This window comes from Euprymna scolopes, chromosome 18 (genome assembly GCF_053919585.1).
Source record: "Euprymna scolopes isolate OS-2025 chromosome 18, ASM5391958v1, whole genome shotgun sequence".
NCBI lineage: Eukaryota > Metazoa > Mollusca > Cephalopoda > Sepiida > Sepiolidae > Euprymna > Euprymna scolopes.
In genome coordinates, this window is record NC_136499.1 from 697,122 (window position 1) to 718,142 (window position 21,021).

The following is a 21,021-nucleotide window of genomic DNA, read 5'->3' on the forward strand; positions in this document are numbered from 1 at the left end:
TAAGAGCATATCTGAGAAAATTGACCACATCTTATCTGCTCATCCTTCAGCTAACATTGACATCTGTAGAGACTTCAATGTTCACAATGTGGAATGGTTAGCCCACTCAAACAAGACAGATGATGAGCGGAGATTCTGTCACGATTTCTCCATTGCTTATGACCTAACTCAGATTGTTCATGAACCCACCAATGTGCCCAACACTAATGGTCAGTATGCAAGTCTCCTAATCCTTTTTCTCACAATTTCCCCTGAGCTATGTTCATCTTCCGACCACTCAATTATCTTAAGATAAAAACAAAATGTAATAAGTTCTCTGACATACCTCTTCATCTGCACAATATCAATACTTTATGGCTGACTGGGATAGATTTTGTACATTTATATCAGATCTACCTCTGCATTCCATATTTAAAAAGAATGTGTCATCTATAGTATCAGACCTGATGGAATGATTAATTGTCGGTATAGACTGCTTCATACCCTCCAAAAAATTCCAGCAAAAACCTAACAGCTAGCTGTGGTGCTCTCCAGAATGTGCTGCTACTATTGTGTACAGAAATCACTATTTCCATTGCTTCCAACATAATAGATGTACTGAGACTAAAGCCGCCTTCAGGACTGCCAACTACCACTGTAAAAGAGTAATAAAGAATGTAAGAGAGTTGTATGCTCAGTCCGTCAAGTCCAAAGTAGCGAAGCAACAGCTTGTTTCCCATCAGTTTTGGTAAATAGCAAACAGGGTCCTAAATAGAAATGTGTGCTCTATCCCAACCATCATCAATGGACATGAGGTAATCTCTTCAGCATCAGACAAAGTCAAACTCTTTGTCAAGAACTTTGCAGCTAATTCTACCCTATGCCATCAGGGCCGCTAACCCCTGTATTTCCTCCTGTATCTGAAAACATGCTATGCGACATACAAATATCTGTGTGTGATGTTGCCAAGCTAATCAAAAACCTTGATTCCAGTAAAGCAACTGGCCCTGATGGCATTCCTATTATAGTGCTCAAAAACCTTCACCCAGAACTAGCTTCCATACTTACAAATCAGTATGGCTCGTACTTAAAAATTGAGGTGATGAGTCATCTCCCCCTCAATACAAATCAATCAGTCTCTCCTGTGTGTCATGAGTAAGTTGCTGGAATCGTGTTAAATAGAGAAGTAGTCAACACCCTCAGCAAAAATAAACCCCTCAATGACATGCAATATAGTTTCCCTTCTGCTAGATCTACAGCAGATGTGCTAACAGTTATATCTCATAAGATTAGCGTGTCTCTCGAGGCTTCCGTTCTAGGACAATTGCGCTTGACATGTCACAGGCCTTACACAGATTCAGCGGGCAGCACAACACATAGCTTCTCTATATCTCACTCCCTATCACAAATGGTTATGTTTCCAATTCTTTTCCCTGACCAGCAAGAACAACATGCATCACTTCTAGATCTGTTTCTGACCAGAGTTCCCGATGATTGTATAACAAATGCTGACAGCCCACTCGGGAACGCTGATCATGTAGTGATAATGGTTGAAATCGCCCTAAACTCTAGACCCAAAACTGAAGAGCCAGTGGTCAAAACAACGAGATATTATAAAAAGGCTGACTGGGAAGCCATCAGAGATCTTATATAAGAGATGCTCCATGGGGAAATATTTTTTCTCTTCCTGCTGAACAGTGCGCAAATAAGACCACTGAATGGTTCAAAACAGCAATTGAAGCATATGTTCCCTTGCGGAAATTTTATAGCAAGCTCCACTCTCCCCAATGGTTTACTTCTACTAGTGCAACTGCTGTTGCTCAACGGCAGCATGCATACCGCAAATTTAACCGACAGGAGTCCAGTTCAAACAGACAGAAGTATATAGAAGCTAGAAGTAACGTTAAGAAAGAAATAGTGACAACTAAGAGAGAATTTACTGAAACCACTAAAAAATGCATCGAAGCACAAAAATTAGGAACTTGAAACTTCTGGAAAATCTAGAACAGTGTAGTAAATCATGGGCAATCGACAATTCCCCCACTAACCAACAATCATGAGGTTGTTTGCTCAGCAACCGAGAAGGCTAACATGTTTGCCAGTCGGTTTGCCTCAAACTCCACACTGGACCCTTCTAAACATCCCCTACCTGACTTTCCTTTGCGGACAGACGCCACGCTAGAAGATCTGAAAATCACCCCTGCTCAGGTGCATGCTATCATAAAAAACCTTAACACTTCAAAAGCATGTGGACCCGATCTCATCCCAGATGTGCTATTAAAAAAGTGCTCAGCCGAAGTAGCTCCAGTTCTCTCCAAACTCTACAACAAATGCCTTAATGAATCTTGCTTTCCGGGCTGTTGGAAACTGCTTCTGTGGTACCAGTATTCAAAAATTTTGGCGAAAGAACTGACCCAGTAAATTATCGCCCCATTAGCCTCCTCCCATTGTTCGCCAAAATGTTTGAGACCATAATTAACCATGCTCTAGTCCATCACCTTACAGATGCTAAGCTTCTGACTCCAGCAATATGGATTTAGACAAGCCCGTTCCACAGCAGACATCCTCACTGCAATCTCTGAACGTATATACCATTCACTGGACAAAGCGGGGGAGGGCAGAGCGGTAGCCCTAGATATATCTAAGGCTTTTGACAGGGTATGGTATGAGGGTCTCCTTAGGAAAATTAAATCATACGATATCACTGGTAGAATACTTAACATAATTAAATCCTTCTCAGATAAGAGAAAAATCTAGGTTGTCCCTGATGGTCGTACATCTAAACAATATGATATAAATGCGGGAGTGCCTCAGGGGTCTATCCTTGGACCTCTATTATTCCTAATATTCATAAATTACCTCCCTGATAAAATTGCCTTTGAGATGCGTATATATGCTGATGACACCACACTCTATAACAGGCACGACAGGAAAACTAATGAACACATATCTAAAGAAATGGCAAAAACACTAGAGGATAACCTCCAATCTGTAGTGGAATGGGGACAAAAATGGATGGTCACATTCAATGCTGCCAAGACTAAACTTGTTTCCTTCAATAATTACAAGAAACCTTCTCTGCCACCAATAGCAATGGCCAGTGACACTTTATCTGAGAGTACATCTTTCAAACTCCTTGGCTAATGTTTACAGGAAACATAAGTTGGAACAATTACATTGAAAGCATTGCCAGGGCCGCTGCGAAGAAGGTAGGCTCTCTCTACTGTACTAGAAAACTACTAACACCCGAAAGTGTCCTGTACCTCTATAAAGCCACCATTCGCCCATGTATTGAGTATTGCTGTCACATTTGGGCTGGTGCATCTGCTACTAGTCTCTCGCTCCTAGACAAGGTTCAAAAGAGAGTCACCAATCTGATAGGCCCTGAACTGTCATCTAAGCTTCAGCCTCTGTCCCATCGACGAAATGTTGCATTCCTCTACCTGTTCTACAAGTATTTTAATGGTGAATGCTCTGACGAACTGCAGACACTTGTGTCCCCACGACGTAGACACACTCGACAAACCCGACAGGCAGCTAAATCCTACCCCCACACAGTAAAGATCACTAGATGTAAAAGATCTTTCTACTCCAGTAGTTTCTTCCCCAGAACCGCTAGACTCTGGAATTCCATTCCAGGTCCCTGCTTCCCCAACTGTACTGACATGCAGAAGTTCAAGTGTAAGGTGAACCAACATCTTGCTGCCCAAATCCCTACTTAGTACCCTAGTAGCTGTTGCCCCTGATAGTAGCTCCCCTACGTCAAAGTGACAATTTGCCTTGTTTGAGGTGAAAATGTAATGAAAAAAAAAAAAAGAAAAAAAGGTAATAGTATAAAGGCCCACTCCACAAAATCTCCAGCTACGGTATAGTTGTAAATATCTTCTATCTTTACATCATCAATACTTTCATTCCCGTCTGGTATCAATTGAAATGAATGACTCTCGTTTTGGGGAGGCTCCATGTTTTGACAAGCTTCTAGGTCTGACCGTTACTCCTGATCTGAGATGGAACACGTACATCAAATCCGTAGCCAAGGCTGCTAGAAAAATTGTGGGATTGTTCTACCACTCCAGGAGATATCTCACAGCTGATGCAATTCTCTACCTGTATAAGAGCCAAGTATGTCCAAGAATGGAGTATTGTTGCCACATCTGAGCATGAGCTTCTCCAAGCAGCTTATCCTGCCTTGACAGAGTTTAAAATAGACTTTGTAGCCTAGTCAGGGATGCCGTTTTCTCTTCCCTACAACATCTCTTTCCTACAGAAGAAACGTTGCAAGCCTGTCTCTGCTTTATCATTATTTTCATGGCAAGTGCTCATCTGTGCTCCAATCTATGGTCCCGTCTGGCCTGAATTTCACGAAAAATACTCATCTAGTTGAAACCACGATCAATAATTTCCCCACTCTTTATCTGTGATTAAACCTACACATAGATTTCATGAACAAAGCTTCCTTTTTAGAACTGCATGCCTGTGGAACTCTGTTCTGTTTTCCTGCTTTCCAACTGACTACAATATGTTTGCATTGAAGTCCAATGTAAACAAATTCTTGATGTGCCGTTCCCTTAAATAATTCAATTTACCAAATTCCCACTACTAATGATTGCTATAATATTTTCCCATTGACTACTGTGCACTTATTAACCCATATCTACGAGTGACATCTGCGGATAAATGGTGACTCCTTTGTTAAAAAAAAACAAAACAAAAACAAACAACTTTAGCCAAAATGATTAAACCTTAAAAAGATTGATATGCCGTAAAACAAAACAACCAAACTAAACACCATGAATAAATATTTGAAGATATAAACAACTTGAAGCATAAAAACATTTTCAAAAATTGTTGGATTCAGCATTAAATAATCCAAAAAAGGTTGATCTGTCATAAAACAAATCAAACTGAATCACTTACCTTAGAGTGATGGGATGAAAACTGAGTAGATTAAAAGCAAAGAATATTGATAGGAAAAAACAAGAATTCTAGATATAGGAAACCTTAATAGAATTCACAACCCTTTCTGCATTCCAACCATAAGTTTTAATCTATGTCTAATTTGCCTACCAAGTTTCAGTCATGAATGTCCAACAGTCTTTTTTTACCATCATTCAATGATAAACACATCTGGATACAATGTGCAAAATTATCAATAACTCTGACACACTCCTCTTTGTGCATGTTAAAAAAAAAATAGCATAATGAGTTCATAACTTCACAATTTTTTTCAGGCAGTCTACAGAAAACTGAGTACAAGGCCTGCATCTTCCACAGAGATAGTTTTTGGTAGGGATTAATCTTCCTCATATCTCACCGTATATCTTGTGAATCCAATGATGACAACTGTAAAAGCAGAAGGGTTTCTTAAGCTGTAGACAAGCAATAATCAAAGTTTTCCATTAAGACTTGAAACTCTAAACAAAGAAAACAACAGTCAAGATTAAAGTTTGTTTAGAATTTTTTTTTTTTTTTTTACAAGGTGGTCACCACTTATCAAGGCCCGGAAGCCACTCAGGGATAAGGGTTATTGCGTGTGCAGTACATTAGTGTTGAGATTTGATAAAGTGTTTTACTTAGGGGACCGGTTCATCAGGAATTTGTTTATGTTGGACTTGAAGACATCCAAGTTGTAGTAAGGTGGGAAATAGGCAAACGGAACAGAGTTCCACGGGCATTCACTTCTAAGAAAGAAGCTTTGTTCATGGAATCTACGTTTTGGTTTTGGCACAGATAAAGAGTGGGGAAAATTCTTGACAGTGGTTTCAGCTAGACGGGTGGTTTTGATAAATTTATTTTACGTTTTTCAGTTGGTATCTGTTGGCGATGTTGAAAGTGGCCTCACAGGTGCGGCTTGGAGTCCGGATCAGGAAGTGCTCGTCCTCACTACAGGTAAAACTATTTGTTGTTGACTCTACATTTTCTTTAACCATCACTAGTTCCAACAATTTCTGTGAATATTTTATTGCTTACATTTCCTGATTTACAAACTCATAACTAGTTTCAATGTTTTATGGAGGAAAAATCAATAAATCTGTTATATTTTCTAATTCTATTGTGGCAACAGTTTCATAAGATTTTACACATTTTTCCCTATATATATATATATATTTCTTTGTTTTAATGAAAAACAAAACATTTTTTCACAGGTGAAGATAAATTGATATTAATGACTCAAGAATTTGATTCCCTGAATGAAACAACATTGCATCCAGAACAATTTGGAGAAGGTAAGATGTCTCTAATGGTTTTACTTTACATTTCTATACATTAATCTGTGGCTCTGGCGCCCATTGTTAAAATAAAAAATAACATGTCTGTCAGAAACTTTATTAAATATACATGATCTAATGTTTCTGAAAACCTTTTACTAATGCAGCCAGATTAGAGGATGGTGTACAAAAGTAATGTTGAAAATGGTATTTTTTAGCATAAGGCTGGAGAAAAGTGGAAAATTCTATTATAAATGAAAAGTTTAGAATTAAAGCTATATGTAAGAATATTGCATCAAACAGGAACTTGCTAGGAAATTCCCTCTCTGCTCCCAGTTTTCTTGATTTTACCAACGTACAAAAATTTAAATGTACTGTGAACAAACATCTCTCTGCATAACTCTCCACTAAGGATGCTTCTAATTCACAGTAGTATCTTGTGTCTCAATGGTTAATATGCCTTGTTAGGATGAATGAAAGTAAAAATAAGTAGACATTTCTTGGTTATTCTTATGATAAATATCTTTATTATTTACATAAATTGACAAAAATTGTTGGTTAAAATTGCACTTTAAAAGTGTTACTAAACCATGAATTTTTAAGAGTGAATCATTTTTATGTAATTCTTTAGCTACAAAAAGATAAAATATGAACAATCCAATTGTAAATGATTTCTTTTTTTTTTTAAATCTAAATGTGAATATTTTATTTATACTAGTACTAAAATCACCCTTTTCTTTCAAAACAAAAACAACCACAAAACTATTGTTTTGTTTGTAAAACTGCTTGGTTTTCTTATTTTAAAAAGTTTGTTTTTACTTTTTAATCTTTGAGGAATTTTAATTTAAATTCATCAATTCTTTTATCACAAGCAGATGATCATTTTGAATCTGTCATTGTTATTTGGTACAATTGACTGACATGCGACTCATGTAATCATAATATTTTAAGCATTAAAAAAAAATTTAAAAACTAAACTACTTATGTTACACAACAAAGGTGTCATCAGAATGACCCTAGTAATAATTTAATGTTCAATATTTTAATCAAGTTAAAATCATTCCTTTGTTTTTGAAGTGTCATCATACGTGCATACGAGTTGTTATCCTGCTAACAATTTTATTAGGTATAATAAAAGTGGCTAGCATACTTCATAAATTCATTATCATTTAATTAATTCAGCAACATAATCTTAGAGAATAAATGATTTATTTGGTCATGATTGTCGAGTAAGCTAAAAGGTAAAAAATGAGGGTGACAGAAAATCAATTATGTTTTAAGCACAAAAAGTTTAATTATTATCATTTTATCAGACTACTTTCAGTGTATCTTGCTGATTTAGGCTTCCACATTAAGATTTCTTAATTTAATGATATATTAGACTATCTTAAATGCATGTTCTCAGCTCTGTTGATCCATGCAAACTATCTAGAATTGAACTCACTACTACCTTTGTCCTACACCTGATGTCATATCTGGTCGAATATTGATATCCTTCATCACAATTTTTAACTTATGCAAGAAGGAAGGGTCAAACTTTTGAACCCTTTGTTACCCTTTATTGAAAATGTTTCCTATTTTCAAACATAATGCTATATTTTAGCAAATAATATTTATACAAACAAGTGTACCCAATAATATATAACACTTGTTTGTAATTGACTTGGATTGAAGGTTTCTATTTTATGATTAAATAAATATCTAGAAATAAAATTGATCTTTAAAACTATTTTTTTAGTGTACCATCTCATAATTTCAGTTTATGTCCATTTTTGTTTTGAGATTTTAAAAGTTTTTTTTGTGATGTGATTTTCTCGTATCCATTTGTTTGTCTTCCAGCTGAATTTGTGAATGTTGGGTGGGGTAAGAAAGAAACACAGTTCCATGGATCTGAAGGAAAAGTTGCAGCTCAAAAGAAGATTGAGGTGAGATGGCTTACATTATGTCGCATTTGGGTGTGATCCCAGATGGAAATCTTCTTGTTGAGATGTGTTACTATGGAGCCCCCCCCCCCCCACCCCCACTCCCAGCATGTTAGGAAGTGATTAAAAAAAAGTGGAAAAACTAACAAAAGATGAAATAGTTAATCAACAGAACAAAAGTATAGAAAATGAGGTTAATAGAAAGATAATGGGGACAAAAGTGATTCATCAAGGCACAAAGAGGTGATTGGAAATAAGATGGCTAATCAAGGTGTGACGTGACTGGAACAAAAGACTAGACATAGAGGTCAGTATATTTAGAATTTTGGGACAGTCTTGAGTTGATGGTAGTTGACGACAGTTTGCAATTAAAGACAGTTGACAGCAGTTTGTTGTTTGAAGATCGGGAGAGCTTTAGTGGACTTGAGATGGACTCACCTAAGTTGACTGATTGTATTGGCCTTGACAGACAACTAACGTGTAGACATTTGCGTTCAGAGAGTTGTTTTCTGCAATGGTATCACACACACACCCAGAATACATTGATATCTGTAGAATGTGTTGAAATTTTTGCTTTGAGTTTTAGTTTTTTATACTTGTGTAATTAAAAAAGGATTCTTGTCAATGCTCATATGACATTTTAAATTCTGACCTGTTTAATTCGGTTTCAAGAACTCGACTGCCCTGCTCTCTTGACTGCAGATTATTAATGTCTTTTTTGGTGGGGAAAACTCATTGATACGCAAATCAATGAATATCGAACTACATCCCCTCATGAGCCTTAAAGATCATCTCACATAATCCCGTACCCAGATCAGCAATCACACTAATTTCAAACATTGCTAGACATTACTAGCCTCTCAAACAATGTTAGACACTACTAGCCTCTCAAACATCACTAGACACTACTAGCTTCTCAAACACTGCTAGACTTTACTAGCTTCTCAAACACAAAAAAAGTCAGTCGAATTGTAATCCTTCATTATACAAGGACAATTAGAAAAAAGTCTAACTCGAATAACATTTCCATTTTCCATTTCTCAACGCTTCCAATTTTCAAAGTTTGACACGAATCGTTTAATATTTCCATTTCTTGATGCTTTCAATATTGACATATCTTGAAGCTTTCAACATTGACATTTCTCGAAGCTTCCAATATTTCCATTTCTCAACACTTTCAATATTGACATTTCTTGATGTTTGCAATTTTCCAAGTTTGCCGCAAATCATTTTATTCATTTAATTTCTCAATGCTTTCAATTTTCCAAGTTTGATGTGAATCATTTAATATTCCTATTTATCAATGCTTTCAATTTGAAAAATCCCAGATTCATCTCTGCATAACCTTTATATTTCATGCTGGAATAGCTTGTAATTAAATAAAAAATTATCAGCATTCGTACAACATTCTAAATTTCGACCTATTCAATTCAGTTCCAAGAACTTGACTGCCCTGCTTTCTTGACTTCAGATTTTTAATGACGTCTTTTTGGGGGCGGTGAAACTCATTTATATGCAAACCAATGTATATCAAACTGCAATTTGTGATCCGCTGTGTACGTTCTCAACTGTTGGCAATGTGAGAGAAGACCACATGATCAGAACGAGAAGAGAAAATGAAGACACAATGAAAACTATGTCATGCAGTGTTTGAATCAGAAGTTGTCTGGATGAATGCATATAGCTCCACAGGGTTAGACTATTCAACCTTTTCCTTGTGTAATTATTTTATTGGAAATGTTTTAAAGATTGCTTAAAGGAATACATGTCTGCTAGAATGTGCATGTATAAATGAGGTAACTAAAACAAACTAAACTTCCACCAATCATCTTTTACACATGCATTGTTTACTAACAACCTCACTTTGCACCGATTTGACATATTCTGTTACTCTATCCAACCTCTACCTCATGGGCATGCTTCTTTATGACTTCCAAGTTTTTGCACATTTAATCTGACTCTTCAATAAATCTTTATTCTTGACAGTTTCGTAACTGAAAAAAAAGCATGATTCTTCTGTGCTAATTTTTCCTGTTTTATTTAGTTTCTTCTTTTCTTATGACCTTATTCTTATCTATACTGACACATTGATGATTGTATGTCATGGTAGTAATAGTCTCTTTTCATGCATTGAGTGAATAACAAATTTTTTTTTTTTTTTTTTTACATGGGGGTCACCACTTATCAAGGCCCGGAGGCCACTCAGGGATAAGGGTTATTGCGTGTACAGTAATCAATGAGATAGTATTGTAGTAATCATTAGTATTGGAGATTTGATAGAGTGTCTTAATGCCTAGTAGTAGGGGTCTACGTTGGAGGATGGGGTTCTAGGTTTATATTCAAATGATATAAAAATGAAAATCATATTTTGCTTTTATTTTTATATATTTTATGACATATCAAAGGCCTTCGACAAGGTATGGCATAAAGGCCTACTTCACAAGATCTCCAGCTACGGTATAACTGGAAATATTCTCTCTATCATTAAATCATTTCTCTCTGATAGGCTCATAAGAGTAGTGGTTGATGGACAAAAATCAGAGGCCTGCAGTATTAATGCTGGAGTTCCTCAAGGGTCCATCCTGGGCCCAACTCTCTTCCTGATCTACATCAATGATCTCCCAAAACACATACTAAAATCTTTCGTTGACATCTATACTGATGACACGACCATCTATAGCAACACATCAAAGGCCGTAAATGGCAAAGTTCTCTCTAATTCTCTCTCCTCTGATCTTGAGCGCATGGTTCAATGGGGGAAGAGGTGGTTGGTCACTTTTAATGCATCCAAAACCAAGCTTCTATCTTTACATCATCAACGCTCTGATCTTCATCTGGCATCAATTGAAATGGATGGCTCTCGTCTTGGGGAGGCTTCATGTTTTGACAAGCTTCTGGGTTTGACCTTTACTCCTGATCTGAAATGGAACACGTACATCAAATCTGTTGCCAGGAACGCTGGGAAAATGGTGGGATCCTTCTACCGCTCCAAAAGATATCTCACTACTGATGCAATTCTCTATCTAAATAAAAGCAAAGTACGTCCAAGGATGGAATACTGCTGCCATATCTGGGCAGGAGCTGCTAAAAACAGCCTATCCTGCCTTGACAGAGTACAAAATAGACTTTGTGGCTTAGTAGGGGATGCCCTTTTCTCTTCCCTGCAACCTCTCTCCCACAGAAGAGATGTTGCAAGCCTATCTTTGTTTTATCGTTATTTCCATGGCAGGTGCTCGTCTGAATTCCAATCTCTGGTCCCCTCTCACCAATCTTTTACAAAACACACCCGTCTAGTTGAATCCACTGTCAAAAACTTTCCCCACTCTTTATCTATGCCTAAATCAAAACGTAGATTCCATGAACAAAGCTTCTTTCTTAGAATTGCATGCCTGTGGAACTCTGTTCCATCTGCCTGCTTCCCTCTTGAATACAAGTCCAACATAAACAAATTCCTGATGAACCACCCTCTTAAATAGACACTCTAAATATCCACACTAACGTACTGTACTTACAATAACCCTTATCCCTGAGTGGCTTCCGGCCTTGATAAGTGGTGACCACCTTGTAAAAAAAATAATTTTTAAAATAAAGAAAAATGAATCATTTTCATAAGTAAGGTTTTATTATTTTCAGCAATTTAGATCCTTATAAGCTACTTTGATATCCATTGGTTCCTATTAATTGTCGATAGATCATTGGGAAAAGAAAATAATATAAATTTTATGCACAAAAAGTTTAGTGTTCACGTTTATGTTCTTAATATTGGTTTTTAAAAATATGTTCTCTGCATTTGCACATTTGAACTGTAACTTGATGGGTAGTTTTTTAATTTTTTTTTTGTCAGCCAGCTTCTAACCTTTTACATTTTTTGTTAGCTAGTTTGGAGGCCAATGGCTTGAACACTAGTGGTGGACTTTCTTTCAAGTTTAGTTTAATTTGCAGTGATTTTACTTTCCTCTTTTTTTTATTATTAGGATTATCTGCTTTCATCAAGTGCCTTCATGGTTTGTCTGGACTGATTTCCATAAAAAATGATTTACATGTCTCTTCAAAGTAAATTTTAATATTTTTTAATTCATGATAATGTTTTGGGTATAAACCTAAACTAGAATCACTAGTTGTCTCTGCTTTGGAATTTCTTGGAATTGGGGGTGAAATTACCCCATACTTGTTATTATTCTCAAGTCCACTTTGACCTGTTATGTTCCTATTAAATAAAATCTGTTGCAGGTAGACCATTCATTTTCTCATTCACAAATGAATTTGCATAATGAATAACTATTTGAACATATCAAGACAAGTAAGCATAAAAACATTTTAACAAAATGACTGAATTCAGCATTAAATAACTCAAAAATATGTCATAAAACAAACTATACCAGCAATAGAATAACTAAATTAATAGAAACTAATATAGTCCATAACCATAACCCACCATAAAAAAATGAAATAAAAAATTCTGTTGTCTGATATTCCATAAATGCTACACATTATTTATAGTGGGATTCAATCTTTCTCTTCCGATGGTGCTCCATGAAATGGTGAATATTACCAGATGAAATACACTCAATCACTCACTATAGCACGATTGCATCTGGGATGTGGATGATTCAATGGATACGACTGCCGAGATTCATTTATAAATGCTACACATTTATTGTGTGATTCATAGATAAGGCTTCCAGTTTTTCTCTTTTTTTTATAAATATGATTATGACGTGTTCTTCAGAATTCAGTATTATCTGCAGTTTGTTTGATTCATTTGATTCAATTTATCCGTTCACTCTTGTGATACCTCATTATAATAAAGCTTCCTATTCCAGTAGTTTTTTTTCCTAGAAATGCAAGCTTGTGGAACTCTCTGTTGACTGTTTTCCTTTTACCTATAACCTTGACCTTTTCAAGACTAAGGCTAATAGGCATCTCTTATCTTTGCGATAATCATCTTTTGTTCCTGTAAGCTGCTTACATTAAGTGATTTCATGCTTTGTCTGAAGCGATTTCTCCCCCAAAATTATGGCCAAACTCTTTCAGATATATATTCTACATTATGGCTCTCTTGTAAATCATGCTTTACTCCACGTGAATCGATAAACACTCCCCCTACACATGATAATTGATAGCTGTTTTTTCTATGCCACTCCTAATTAAAAACTTTCTAAGGAGCTTGTGAGCTTTTTAACCAACTGTAATATACCCCTTCCAACCTGATTATTTTTTTCTTTGTGTCTGAAAATGAATTTCTTTTCTTTTTTATCAGCAAAATGTCCAACCTGCTTTTGAATGGGATGAGGGTAAAACTTACATCAGTTGGCGAGGAGATGGCCAATATTTTACAACTTCAACTGTTCATCCACTAACAGGTAGATATTAATCTTAACCTATGGAATAAAAAAACAAAAAAAACTTTTGTTTTTATTTCTTTCATTCTAAAAACTATTGTGTTCAAAATATATGCCTCAGGACATCTATGGAGTTAGGTATTACACAATCAATCATTGATTAAATTTTAAAATTGCCCAAGTTTAATTCATACAAGTTACAAATCTTGCATCACTTCACCGTGGATGGATAATAGATAAATTAAGATGTGTGAATAGTTTTCCAAAAACTGGATGAAAATGTTTGTTTCACAGAATACTGCATTTTTTTGTGATAAAGCTTTGTTTTATGTGAATAATGAGGTTAACAGATAAAATGTTCAATACTTAATGCAACAAAATTTATATTTTGTTTATTATTCTGAACAGCAAGGAACACAAAAATGTTATGATTTGGTTTATTGAAATTTCATGTGCTTGAACCATTCTTTTTTTGATAGTCCTGTAAAGAGTGACACTTATCTTACTATGTTGAAAAATCAGCAAATACCACAACTTGAAAATCTTGGTGAAGATTTCTTCAATGATTCCAATAAAATGGCACCCCATCCATATGGTGTTGTCCTTGTTATAGAAAACTATTTGTTTTTAGTGGAAAACTTGTCAAGTCTTGCTGGTGTATATTGAGGAAAAGACCCTTCTGATTTCATTTTAAAACTCTACAAAAGAACTAATCTTTACTATTTAAATATAAAAACTAAAAAAAAATATGTTTTTATTACAAGATATTAAAAAACATTTAAAAGTGGTTATTTTTTTTATTACATAAAATCATTCTGAAAAAACAAAAGTTCAAAGTAAAAACTAAAAAATATTTTGATTTTAACATTTAATTGAAAGTAAAACCATTCTGAAAACAAAGTATTTTAAAGTAAAGACTAGTTCTTCTTTATGTTGAGTTTTAAAGTTAAACTATATTAATCAGAAGGAATTTTTCTTCAGTATACACCAAAAAGACTTGGCAAGACTTCCACTAAATAGAAAGTGGAAATCAAAAAGGAGCAGTTTTATTTAACAACCATTGTATCTTTATTCACCAGACATTAATCTAAATAATTTCTTTTTCTGACTAATGTGAAAGGAGAAAGTATACTCAATAAAAATAGCAGATTCAGTAAACATAAAGTAATTATATAATACATATTTTAGATATATCAAGTGTGGTCTACAGTAATGTATTCTCTTCATTGCTAATTTTGGGTTCCACCTCATATCTGTTCAGACAGCAACCTCAATATAACTCCGAATGTACCAGGTTATCTCCTTGAAAGCATTTAGCTATGCACGTTGACATTGCAAAAATATTTCCTTCTGTATTTTTTTTTTGTTTTGAGCTACAATATTCTTTTAAAGACATGGCAATAGTCAATGAAAACAAAAGATCTCTTCCTTGCTATACCTCAAATCGCTATTATATTGACAAACCACAAATAAAAAAAAATCAAATATTAAAAAGAAGAGTCTTAATAAATATATACTTTATTTATATTTTTTTTTGATTCTTGGAAACTGAAGAAGAAAATGCTGTTTTCTTGTAGGTGCCCGCCAATTAAGGGTCTGGTCACGGGATGCTGTCCTCCATTCAACTGGAGAGAATGTCCCTGGGCTAGAAAAGAGTCTTTCCTGGAAGTAAGTACATTTATTTTATTTGGTAAAAAAGAAAATTATATTTAAATAAAAAGAAAAATGTAACATTGATGACAGTTGTTGGATTACTCCTCATCATGAGTATATATTTACTATAAAATTATTATCTTATACTCACTTGTGACCCGTTGGGTCAGTATTTATTATTTTCTATGTATAAAGTTGTTAAAAGCTACCATTATTCCTTTATGACATCTATTTTATATTTTTCTGGATAAAAATCTTGGTACTACCAGATCAGGCTGTCTGGAGATACTGACTTCCTGACATAAAATGTACCAAGCATTGATGTTATTGTTTTTTTCCTTTCCTTTTACCAAACTCAATCATTTTCTGCAAAGCCAAAAACGAAAATAGATTTTTTTCTACAAAGCAACCAAACCAAGCATCATGAATGAATAATTGAAGATATAAAAACTTTGAAGCATGATAAAATTAAAAAAAAATATGATGGAATGTGGTTTTAAATAACCTGAAAAAATTGATATGCCGTAAAACTAAACAACCAAATCGATTCCCCCACTATCTAACAATCATGAGGTTGTTTGCTCAGCAACTGAGAAGGCTAACATGCTTGCCAGTCGGTTTGCCTCCAACTCCACACTGGACCCTGCTAACCACCCTCTCCCTGACTTTCCTTTGCAGACAGACACCACACTAGACGATTTGAAAATCACCCCTTCTCGGGTATATGCTATCATAAAAAATCTTGACTCTTCAAAAGCATGTTGACCTGATCTCATCCCGGCTGTGCTATTAAAAAAATGCTCCGCCAAAGTAGCTCCAGTTCTCTCCAAACTTTACAACAAATGCCTTAATGAATCATGCTTTCCTGCTTGCTGGAAAACTGCTTCTGTGGTACCAGTTTTCAAGAATTTTGGCGAAAGAACTGACCCAGTAAATTATCGCCCCATTAGCCTCCCACTTTTTGCCAAAATATTTGAGTCCATAATTAACCATGCTCTAGTCAACCACCTTACAGATACTAAACTTCTGACTGACCAACAATATGGATTTAAGTAGGCTCGTTCCACTGCAGACATCCTAACTGTAATCTCTGAACATATATACCATTCACTGGATAAAGCAGGGGAGAGTAGAGTGGTAGCTCTAGATATATCTAAGGCTTTTGACAAGGTATGGCACGAAGGTCTTCTCTGGAAAATTAGATCATACAGTATCACTGGAAAAATACTTAACATAATTAAATCCTTCTTAGATCAGAGAAAAATCCAGGTTGTCCTTGATGGTCGTACATCTAAACAATATGATATAAATGCGGGAGTGCCTCAGGGGTCTATCCTTGGACCTCTGTTATTCCTAATATTCATAAATGACCTCCCTGACAAAATTGTTTGTGAGATGGGTATATATGCTGATGACCCTACGCTCTATAACAGACACGACAGGAAAACAAATGAACACATATCTTAAGAAATGGCAGAAACACTAGAGGATAACCTCCGATCTGTAGTGGAATGGGGACAAAAATGGATGGTCACATTCAATGCTGCCAAGACTAAACTTGTTTCCTTCAATAATTACAAAAAATTTCTCTACCAACAATAGCAATGGTCAAAGACTCTTTATCTGAAAGTACATCTTTTAAACTCCTCTGCCTAACATTCAAAGGAAACATGAGTTGGAACAATTACTTTGAGAGTATTGCCAGGACCGTTGCGAGGAAGGTGAGTTTTCTCTACCGTGCTAGAAAGCTACTAACACCCAAAAGTATCATGTATGGAGTATTGTTGTCATATTTGGGCTGGTGCATCTGCTACTGGTCTTTTGCTCCTAGACAAGGTCTAAAAGAGAGTCTTCAACCTAATAGGTCCCGAACTGTCATCTAAGCTTCAGCCTCTGTCCCATCGACGAATTGTTGCATCCCTCTACAAGTACTTTAATGGTGAATGCTCTGACGAACTGCAAGCACTTGTACCCCCTCAACGTAAATATCCCCGACAGACCCGACAAGCAGCTAAATCCCACCCTTTTACAGTAGAGATCCCTAGATGTAAGAGAGCCTTCTACTCCAGTAGTTTCTTCCCCAGAACCGCAAGACTTTGGAACTCCCTTCCGGGACCCTGCTTCCCTAACTGTACTGACATGCAGAAGTTCAAGTGTAATGTGAACCAACATCTTGCTGCCCAAACTCTCTACATAGTACCCCTGTAGCTTATGTCCCTGATAGTAGCCCCCTACTTAAAAGTTGCAATGTGCCTTGTCTGGGGTGAAAACGTAATAAAAAAAAAAAGCACCAAGGATAAATAGCTGAAGATATAAAAAAACTTGTTGCAGAAAAGCTTTTATCGTGATGACCAGATTCGGCATTAAATAATCCAAAGATGTTGATATGCCATAAAACAAAACCAACCAACCAATCAAACCTTGATCATATTGATTCATTATTTCATTTTAGTCTGCCTTTATTTGCTTCCTTTAGCTCTCTCTCTCTTCCTTCTCTTCCCCCCTTTTTTTTGTCTTTTAATTATTTACGTTACTCACCTCTTCATATTACTTCTCTTATTCACCTTTTCTTTGTTGTTAGCCTTTTGTAATATCATCCAGTAAGCATAATGACAAGCTTGCAAAGTTAACAGAGTTTTACTAGTATATAGATTAATCTATATATCTATAAAAGTGAACGTGTCTATGTCTGTCTGTCTGTGTACATTTTCCTTTGCAATAACTCCGTTAATTTTCAGTCTACAGACTCAAAATTTGATATACAGGATACTGAGATTTGGGAAAGTCTACATGATCGGTTTTCGGCCAGAAATTTGGATGTTAAGAGGTCAAAGTTAAACGATTTAACCTTTGAGAACTCTACCAAACTCCTCCGACAATTTTGGGTCTAAACACTTGAAATTTTAGATATAGGTTCCTTCGACATGGATCTAACTTAACTCAATTTGAGCCCAAAACAATAAATTTTCAGGGGTCATAATAGGGGTCAAAGTTAAAAAAATTTTTTTGTCTTTTTTTTTTCTCAGCATACACCTCCAAACACCCGGGCAACGCCGGGCACCCATGCTAGTAACTAATAAATCTAATATGACAACAGTGGTTTCTCTTTCTCTCTTTCTGTTCTTCTTTTCCTCTTTCCTTCTTTGCATAAAAGTCCTCAATCAAACACTGACAGACTGACTGACTACCCTGTTGCAGACAGATTTCCATGGCTTACACCAGTCTGCCTTTTGACTGCTGCTTTTTTAAAAAAAAATATTACATTTTCACCCCAAGCAAGGCCCAGTGCCACTTTGATGTAGAGGGCTACTATCAGTGATATAAATGACAGGGATGCTATGTAGGGAGTTGAGCAGCAAGATGTCTGTTTGCATTACACTTGAACTTCTGCATGTTAATACAATTGAGGAAGCCTGAAGAGAATTCCAAAATCTAGCAGTTCTAGTGAAGAAACTATTAGAGTAGAAGGCTTTCTTACATCTAGGGATCTCTACAGTGAAGGGGTGGGATTTAGCTGCTTGTTGGGTTTGTCAGGGATATTTACATCAAGGGGGTACAGGGGCTTGTAGTTTGTCAGAGCATCCACCATTAAAATACTTGTAAAACAGGCAGAGGGATACAACATTTTGTCAGTGGGACAGAGGCTGAAGCTTAGATGACAGTTCAGGACCTATCAGGTTGGCAACTCTCTTTTGAACCCTGTCCAGTGTGAGAGTCTATTAACAGATATACCAGCCTAAATGTGACAACAATACTCCATACATGGGAGAATGGTGGCCTTGTAGAAGTACAGGATACTTTCAGGCATAAGTAACTTTCTAGCATGGTAGAGAACCTACCTTCTTTGTAGCAGCCTTGGCAATGCTCTCGATGTATCAGTTCCAACTTACGTTCCTTGTGAACATTAAGCCGAGGTGTTTGAACGAAGTACTTTAATGTATGTATCTTTACCCATAGATATTGGTGGTTGAGAAGGTTTCTTGTAATTATTTAAGGAAACTTACCATCCATTTTTTACCCCAATTCCTTACAGGCTTCAGGTCATCCTTTAGGGTTTTAACTATTGCCTTGAATATTTGTTCATTTGTTTTCCCCTCATGCCTGTTATAGAGTGTGATGTCGTCGGAAAATATACCCATCTCAGAGACTATTTTATTAGGGAAGTAATTTATGAACATCAGGAATAATAAAGGTCCAAGGATTGACCCTTGAGGTACACCCGCATTTATATCATATTGTTTAGATGTACGACTATCGAGGACAACCTGGATTGTTCTCTTATTTAAGAAGGATTTAATACTGTTAAGTATTCATCCAGTAATACCATAGGATCTGATTTTCATGCCATACCCTGTCAAAAGCCTTAGATATATCTAGGGCTACTGCCCTCCCCTCCACTGCCTTATCCAGTGCATGGTATATATGTTCAGAAATTACAGTTAGAATATCCGCAGTAGAATGGGCTTGCCTAAATCAATATTGATGGTCAAACAAAAGTTTAGCAACTGTAAGGTGGTGAACTAGAGCTTGATTAATTATGTACTCAAATATTTTGGTGAAAAGAGGGAGGAGGCTAATGGGGCAATAATTTAATGGACATTTGTTCACCAACTAATTTAATTAAAACAGCCATAGTTTGTTTGAAGCAAAAAGTTTATGGCTAAATCCCCTTTCTAACACCAACCTCTCTAAAAGGACAATTATTTTGTCAAGACACTATCTTGTGATAGCTGCCTGCTAACTGAGGCATTGTGTTTGTTGTCAAGAATATGATCATCCACACAACCATGCTGTTCTCTGACCTACTACTATACTTTTGTTTGACACCATAGAAAATATTGCAACCTTTGAGAATAGCAGGATTGTTTAAGGTGGTTACTAAAATTTTAAAACTTGGATAAACGTATTCATTAGCTTTATAACTTAGACATTAGCTCTGCCAAAGAAATCTTTTTCCACTAATAATAATGTAGATATACTATATATTATTCATAGTGTTTTGACTTTAAAAAGGACAGGCATGTTTTCAAGACTAAATATTAATTCAATATTTTTTGTTTAATCTTTTTTCAATTAAAAAAAAGTGATACATAATTGACTTAGAAAGGAGCTTTACCATGTGATATCTTATCTAGTCTGGTTATATTGTTTTCGAAAAGTTTGATAATATTGTTATGTGTGGAATTAAATTTAATAAGCTTTTATGAAATGTCTTTTTTTTTCTAGACCAAGTGGCAGTTTGATTGCAAGTTCACAGGTGAAACCAAACAAACACGATGTTATCTTCTTTGAACTAAATGGCTTACGGCATGGTGAGTTTACACTGCCATTTGCTGTTGGGCAAGTGCAAGTAAGTATTTTAAAAGTCTTTATTATCCGTGGAAGTAGTTTTAGTTTTGGGGGCATCCAATCATTTCTTTAAAAGGCAATCTGGTTGTTAGTCCATCATGCTTAAGTTTGAAACAGCATTTCCATCATTAAGCACACAGATTAAATGGGTGCAGATAAAGATTTTTCTTTGTTTTATTGACTAATAAGTCACAACTTATCAAAGCTAAAAGCCATTTGAAGATATGTCGATGGAATTAGAGATTTAATACTAAACAAATCTCAGTGTAGGGGTGGAGTGTGGTTCCGCTTACAAAGACAAGAAAGAACATCAATTCGCTGTTTACACGACGCCCGACAACATAACAAGGGCAGCATATCAACCCATGAAGATAGTGGAGGTCTGAGTTTTTAGAGTATTTTCTTACAATAATTATTCAATTAATTACACAAACCATTTAGAGAATAGAGGATGTATTTGATAATTATATTAATCATTGCAACTGCCATTATGCTTGCCTTGTTATAAATGAGAGAAAGGTAGAGAGAGTGAGATATATTAAATTCATTGCTTATTATATTACAATT

General features: G+C 35.6%; 1 protein-coding gene across 1 annotated transcript in view; it reads left to right on the top strand.

The window, feature by feature from the left end:
• Positions 1-21,021, top strand: part of LOC145297478 (putative elongator complex protein 1) — a 133,017-nt gene that overhangs the window by 11,735 nt on the left and 100,261 nt on the right. The window contains exons 4-9 of the mRNA XM_080143347.1: positions 5,787-5,868; positions 6,126-6,206; positions 8,028-8,113; positions 13,371-13,473; positions 15,030-15,120; positions 20,332-20,455. Of these exons, the coding sequence (XP_079999473.1) occupies positions 5,787-5,868; positions 6,126-6,206; positions 8,028-8,113; positions 13,371-13,473; positions 15,030-15,120; positions 20,332-20,455 (567 nt within the window). The remainder of the gene's footprint in view (positions 1-5,786; positions 5,869-6,125; positions 6,207-8,027; positions 8,114-13,370; positions 13,474-15,029; positions 15,121-20,331; positions 20,456-21,021) is intronic.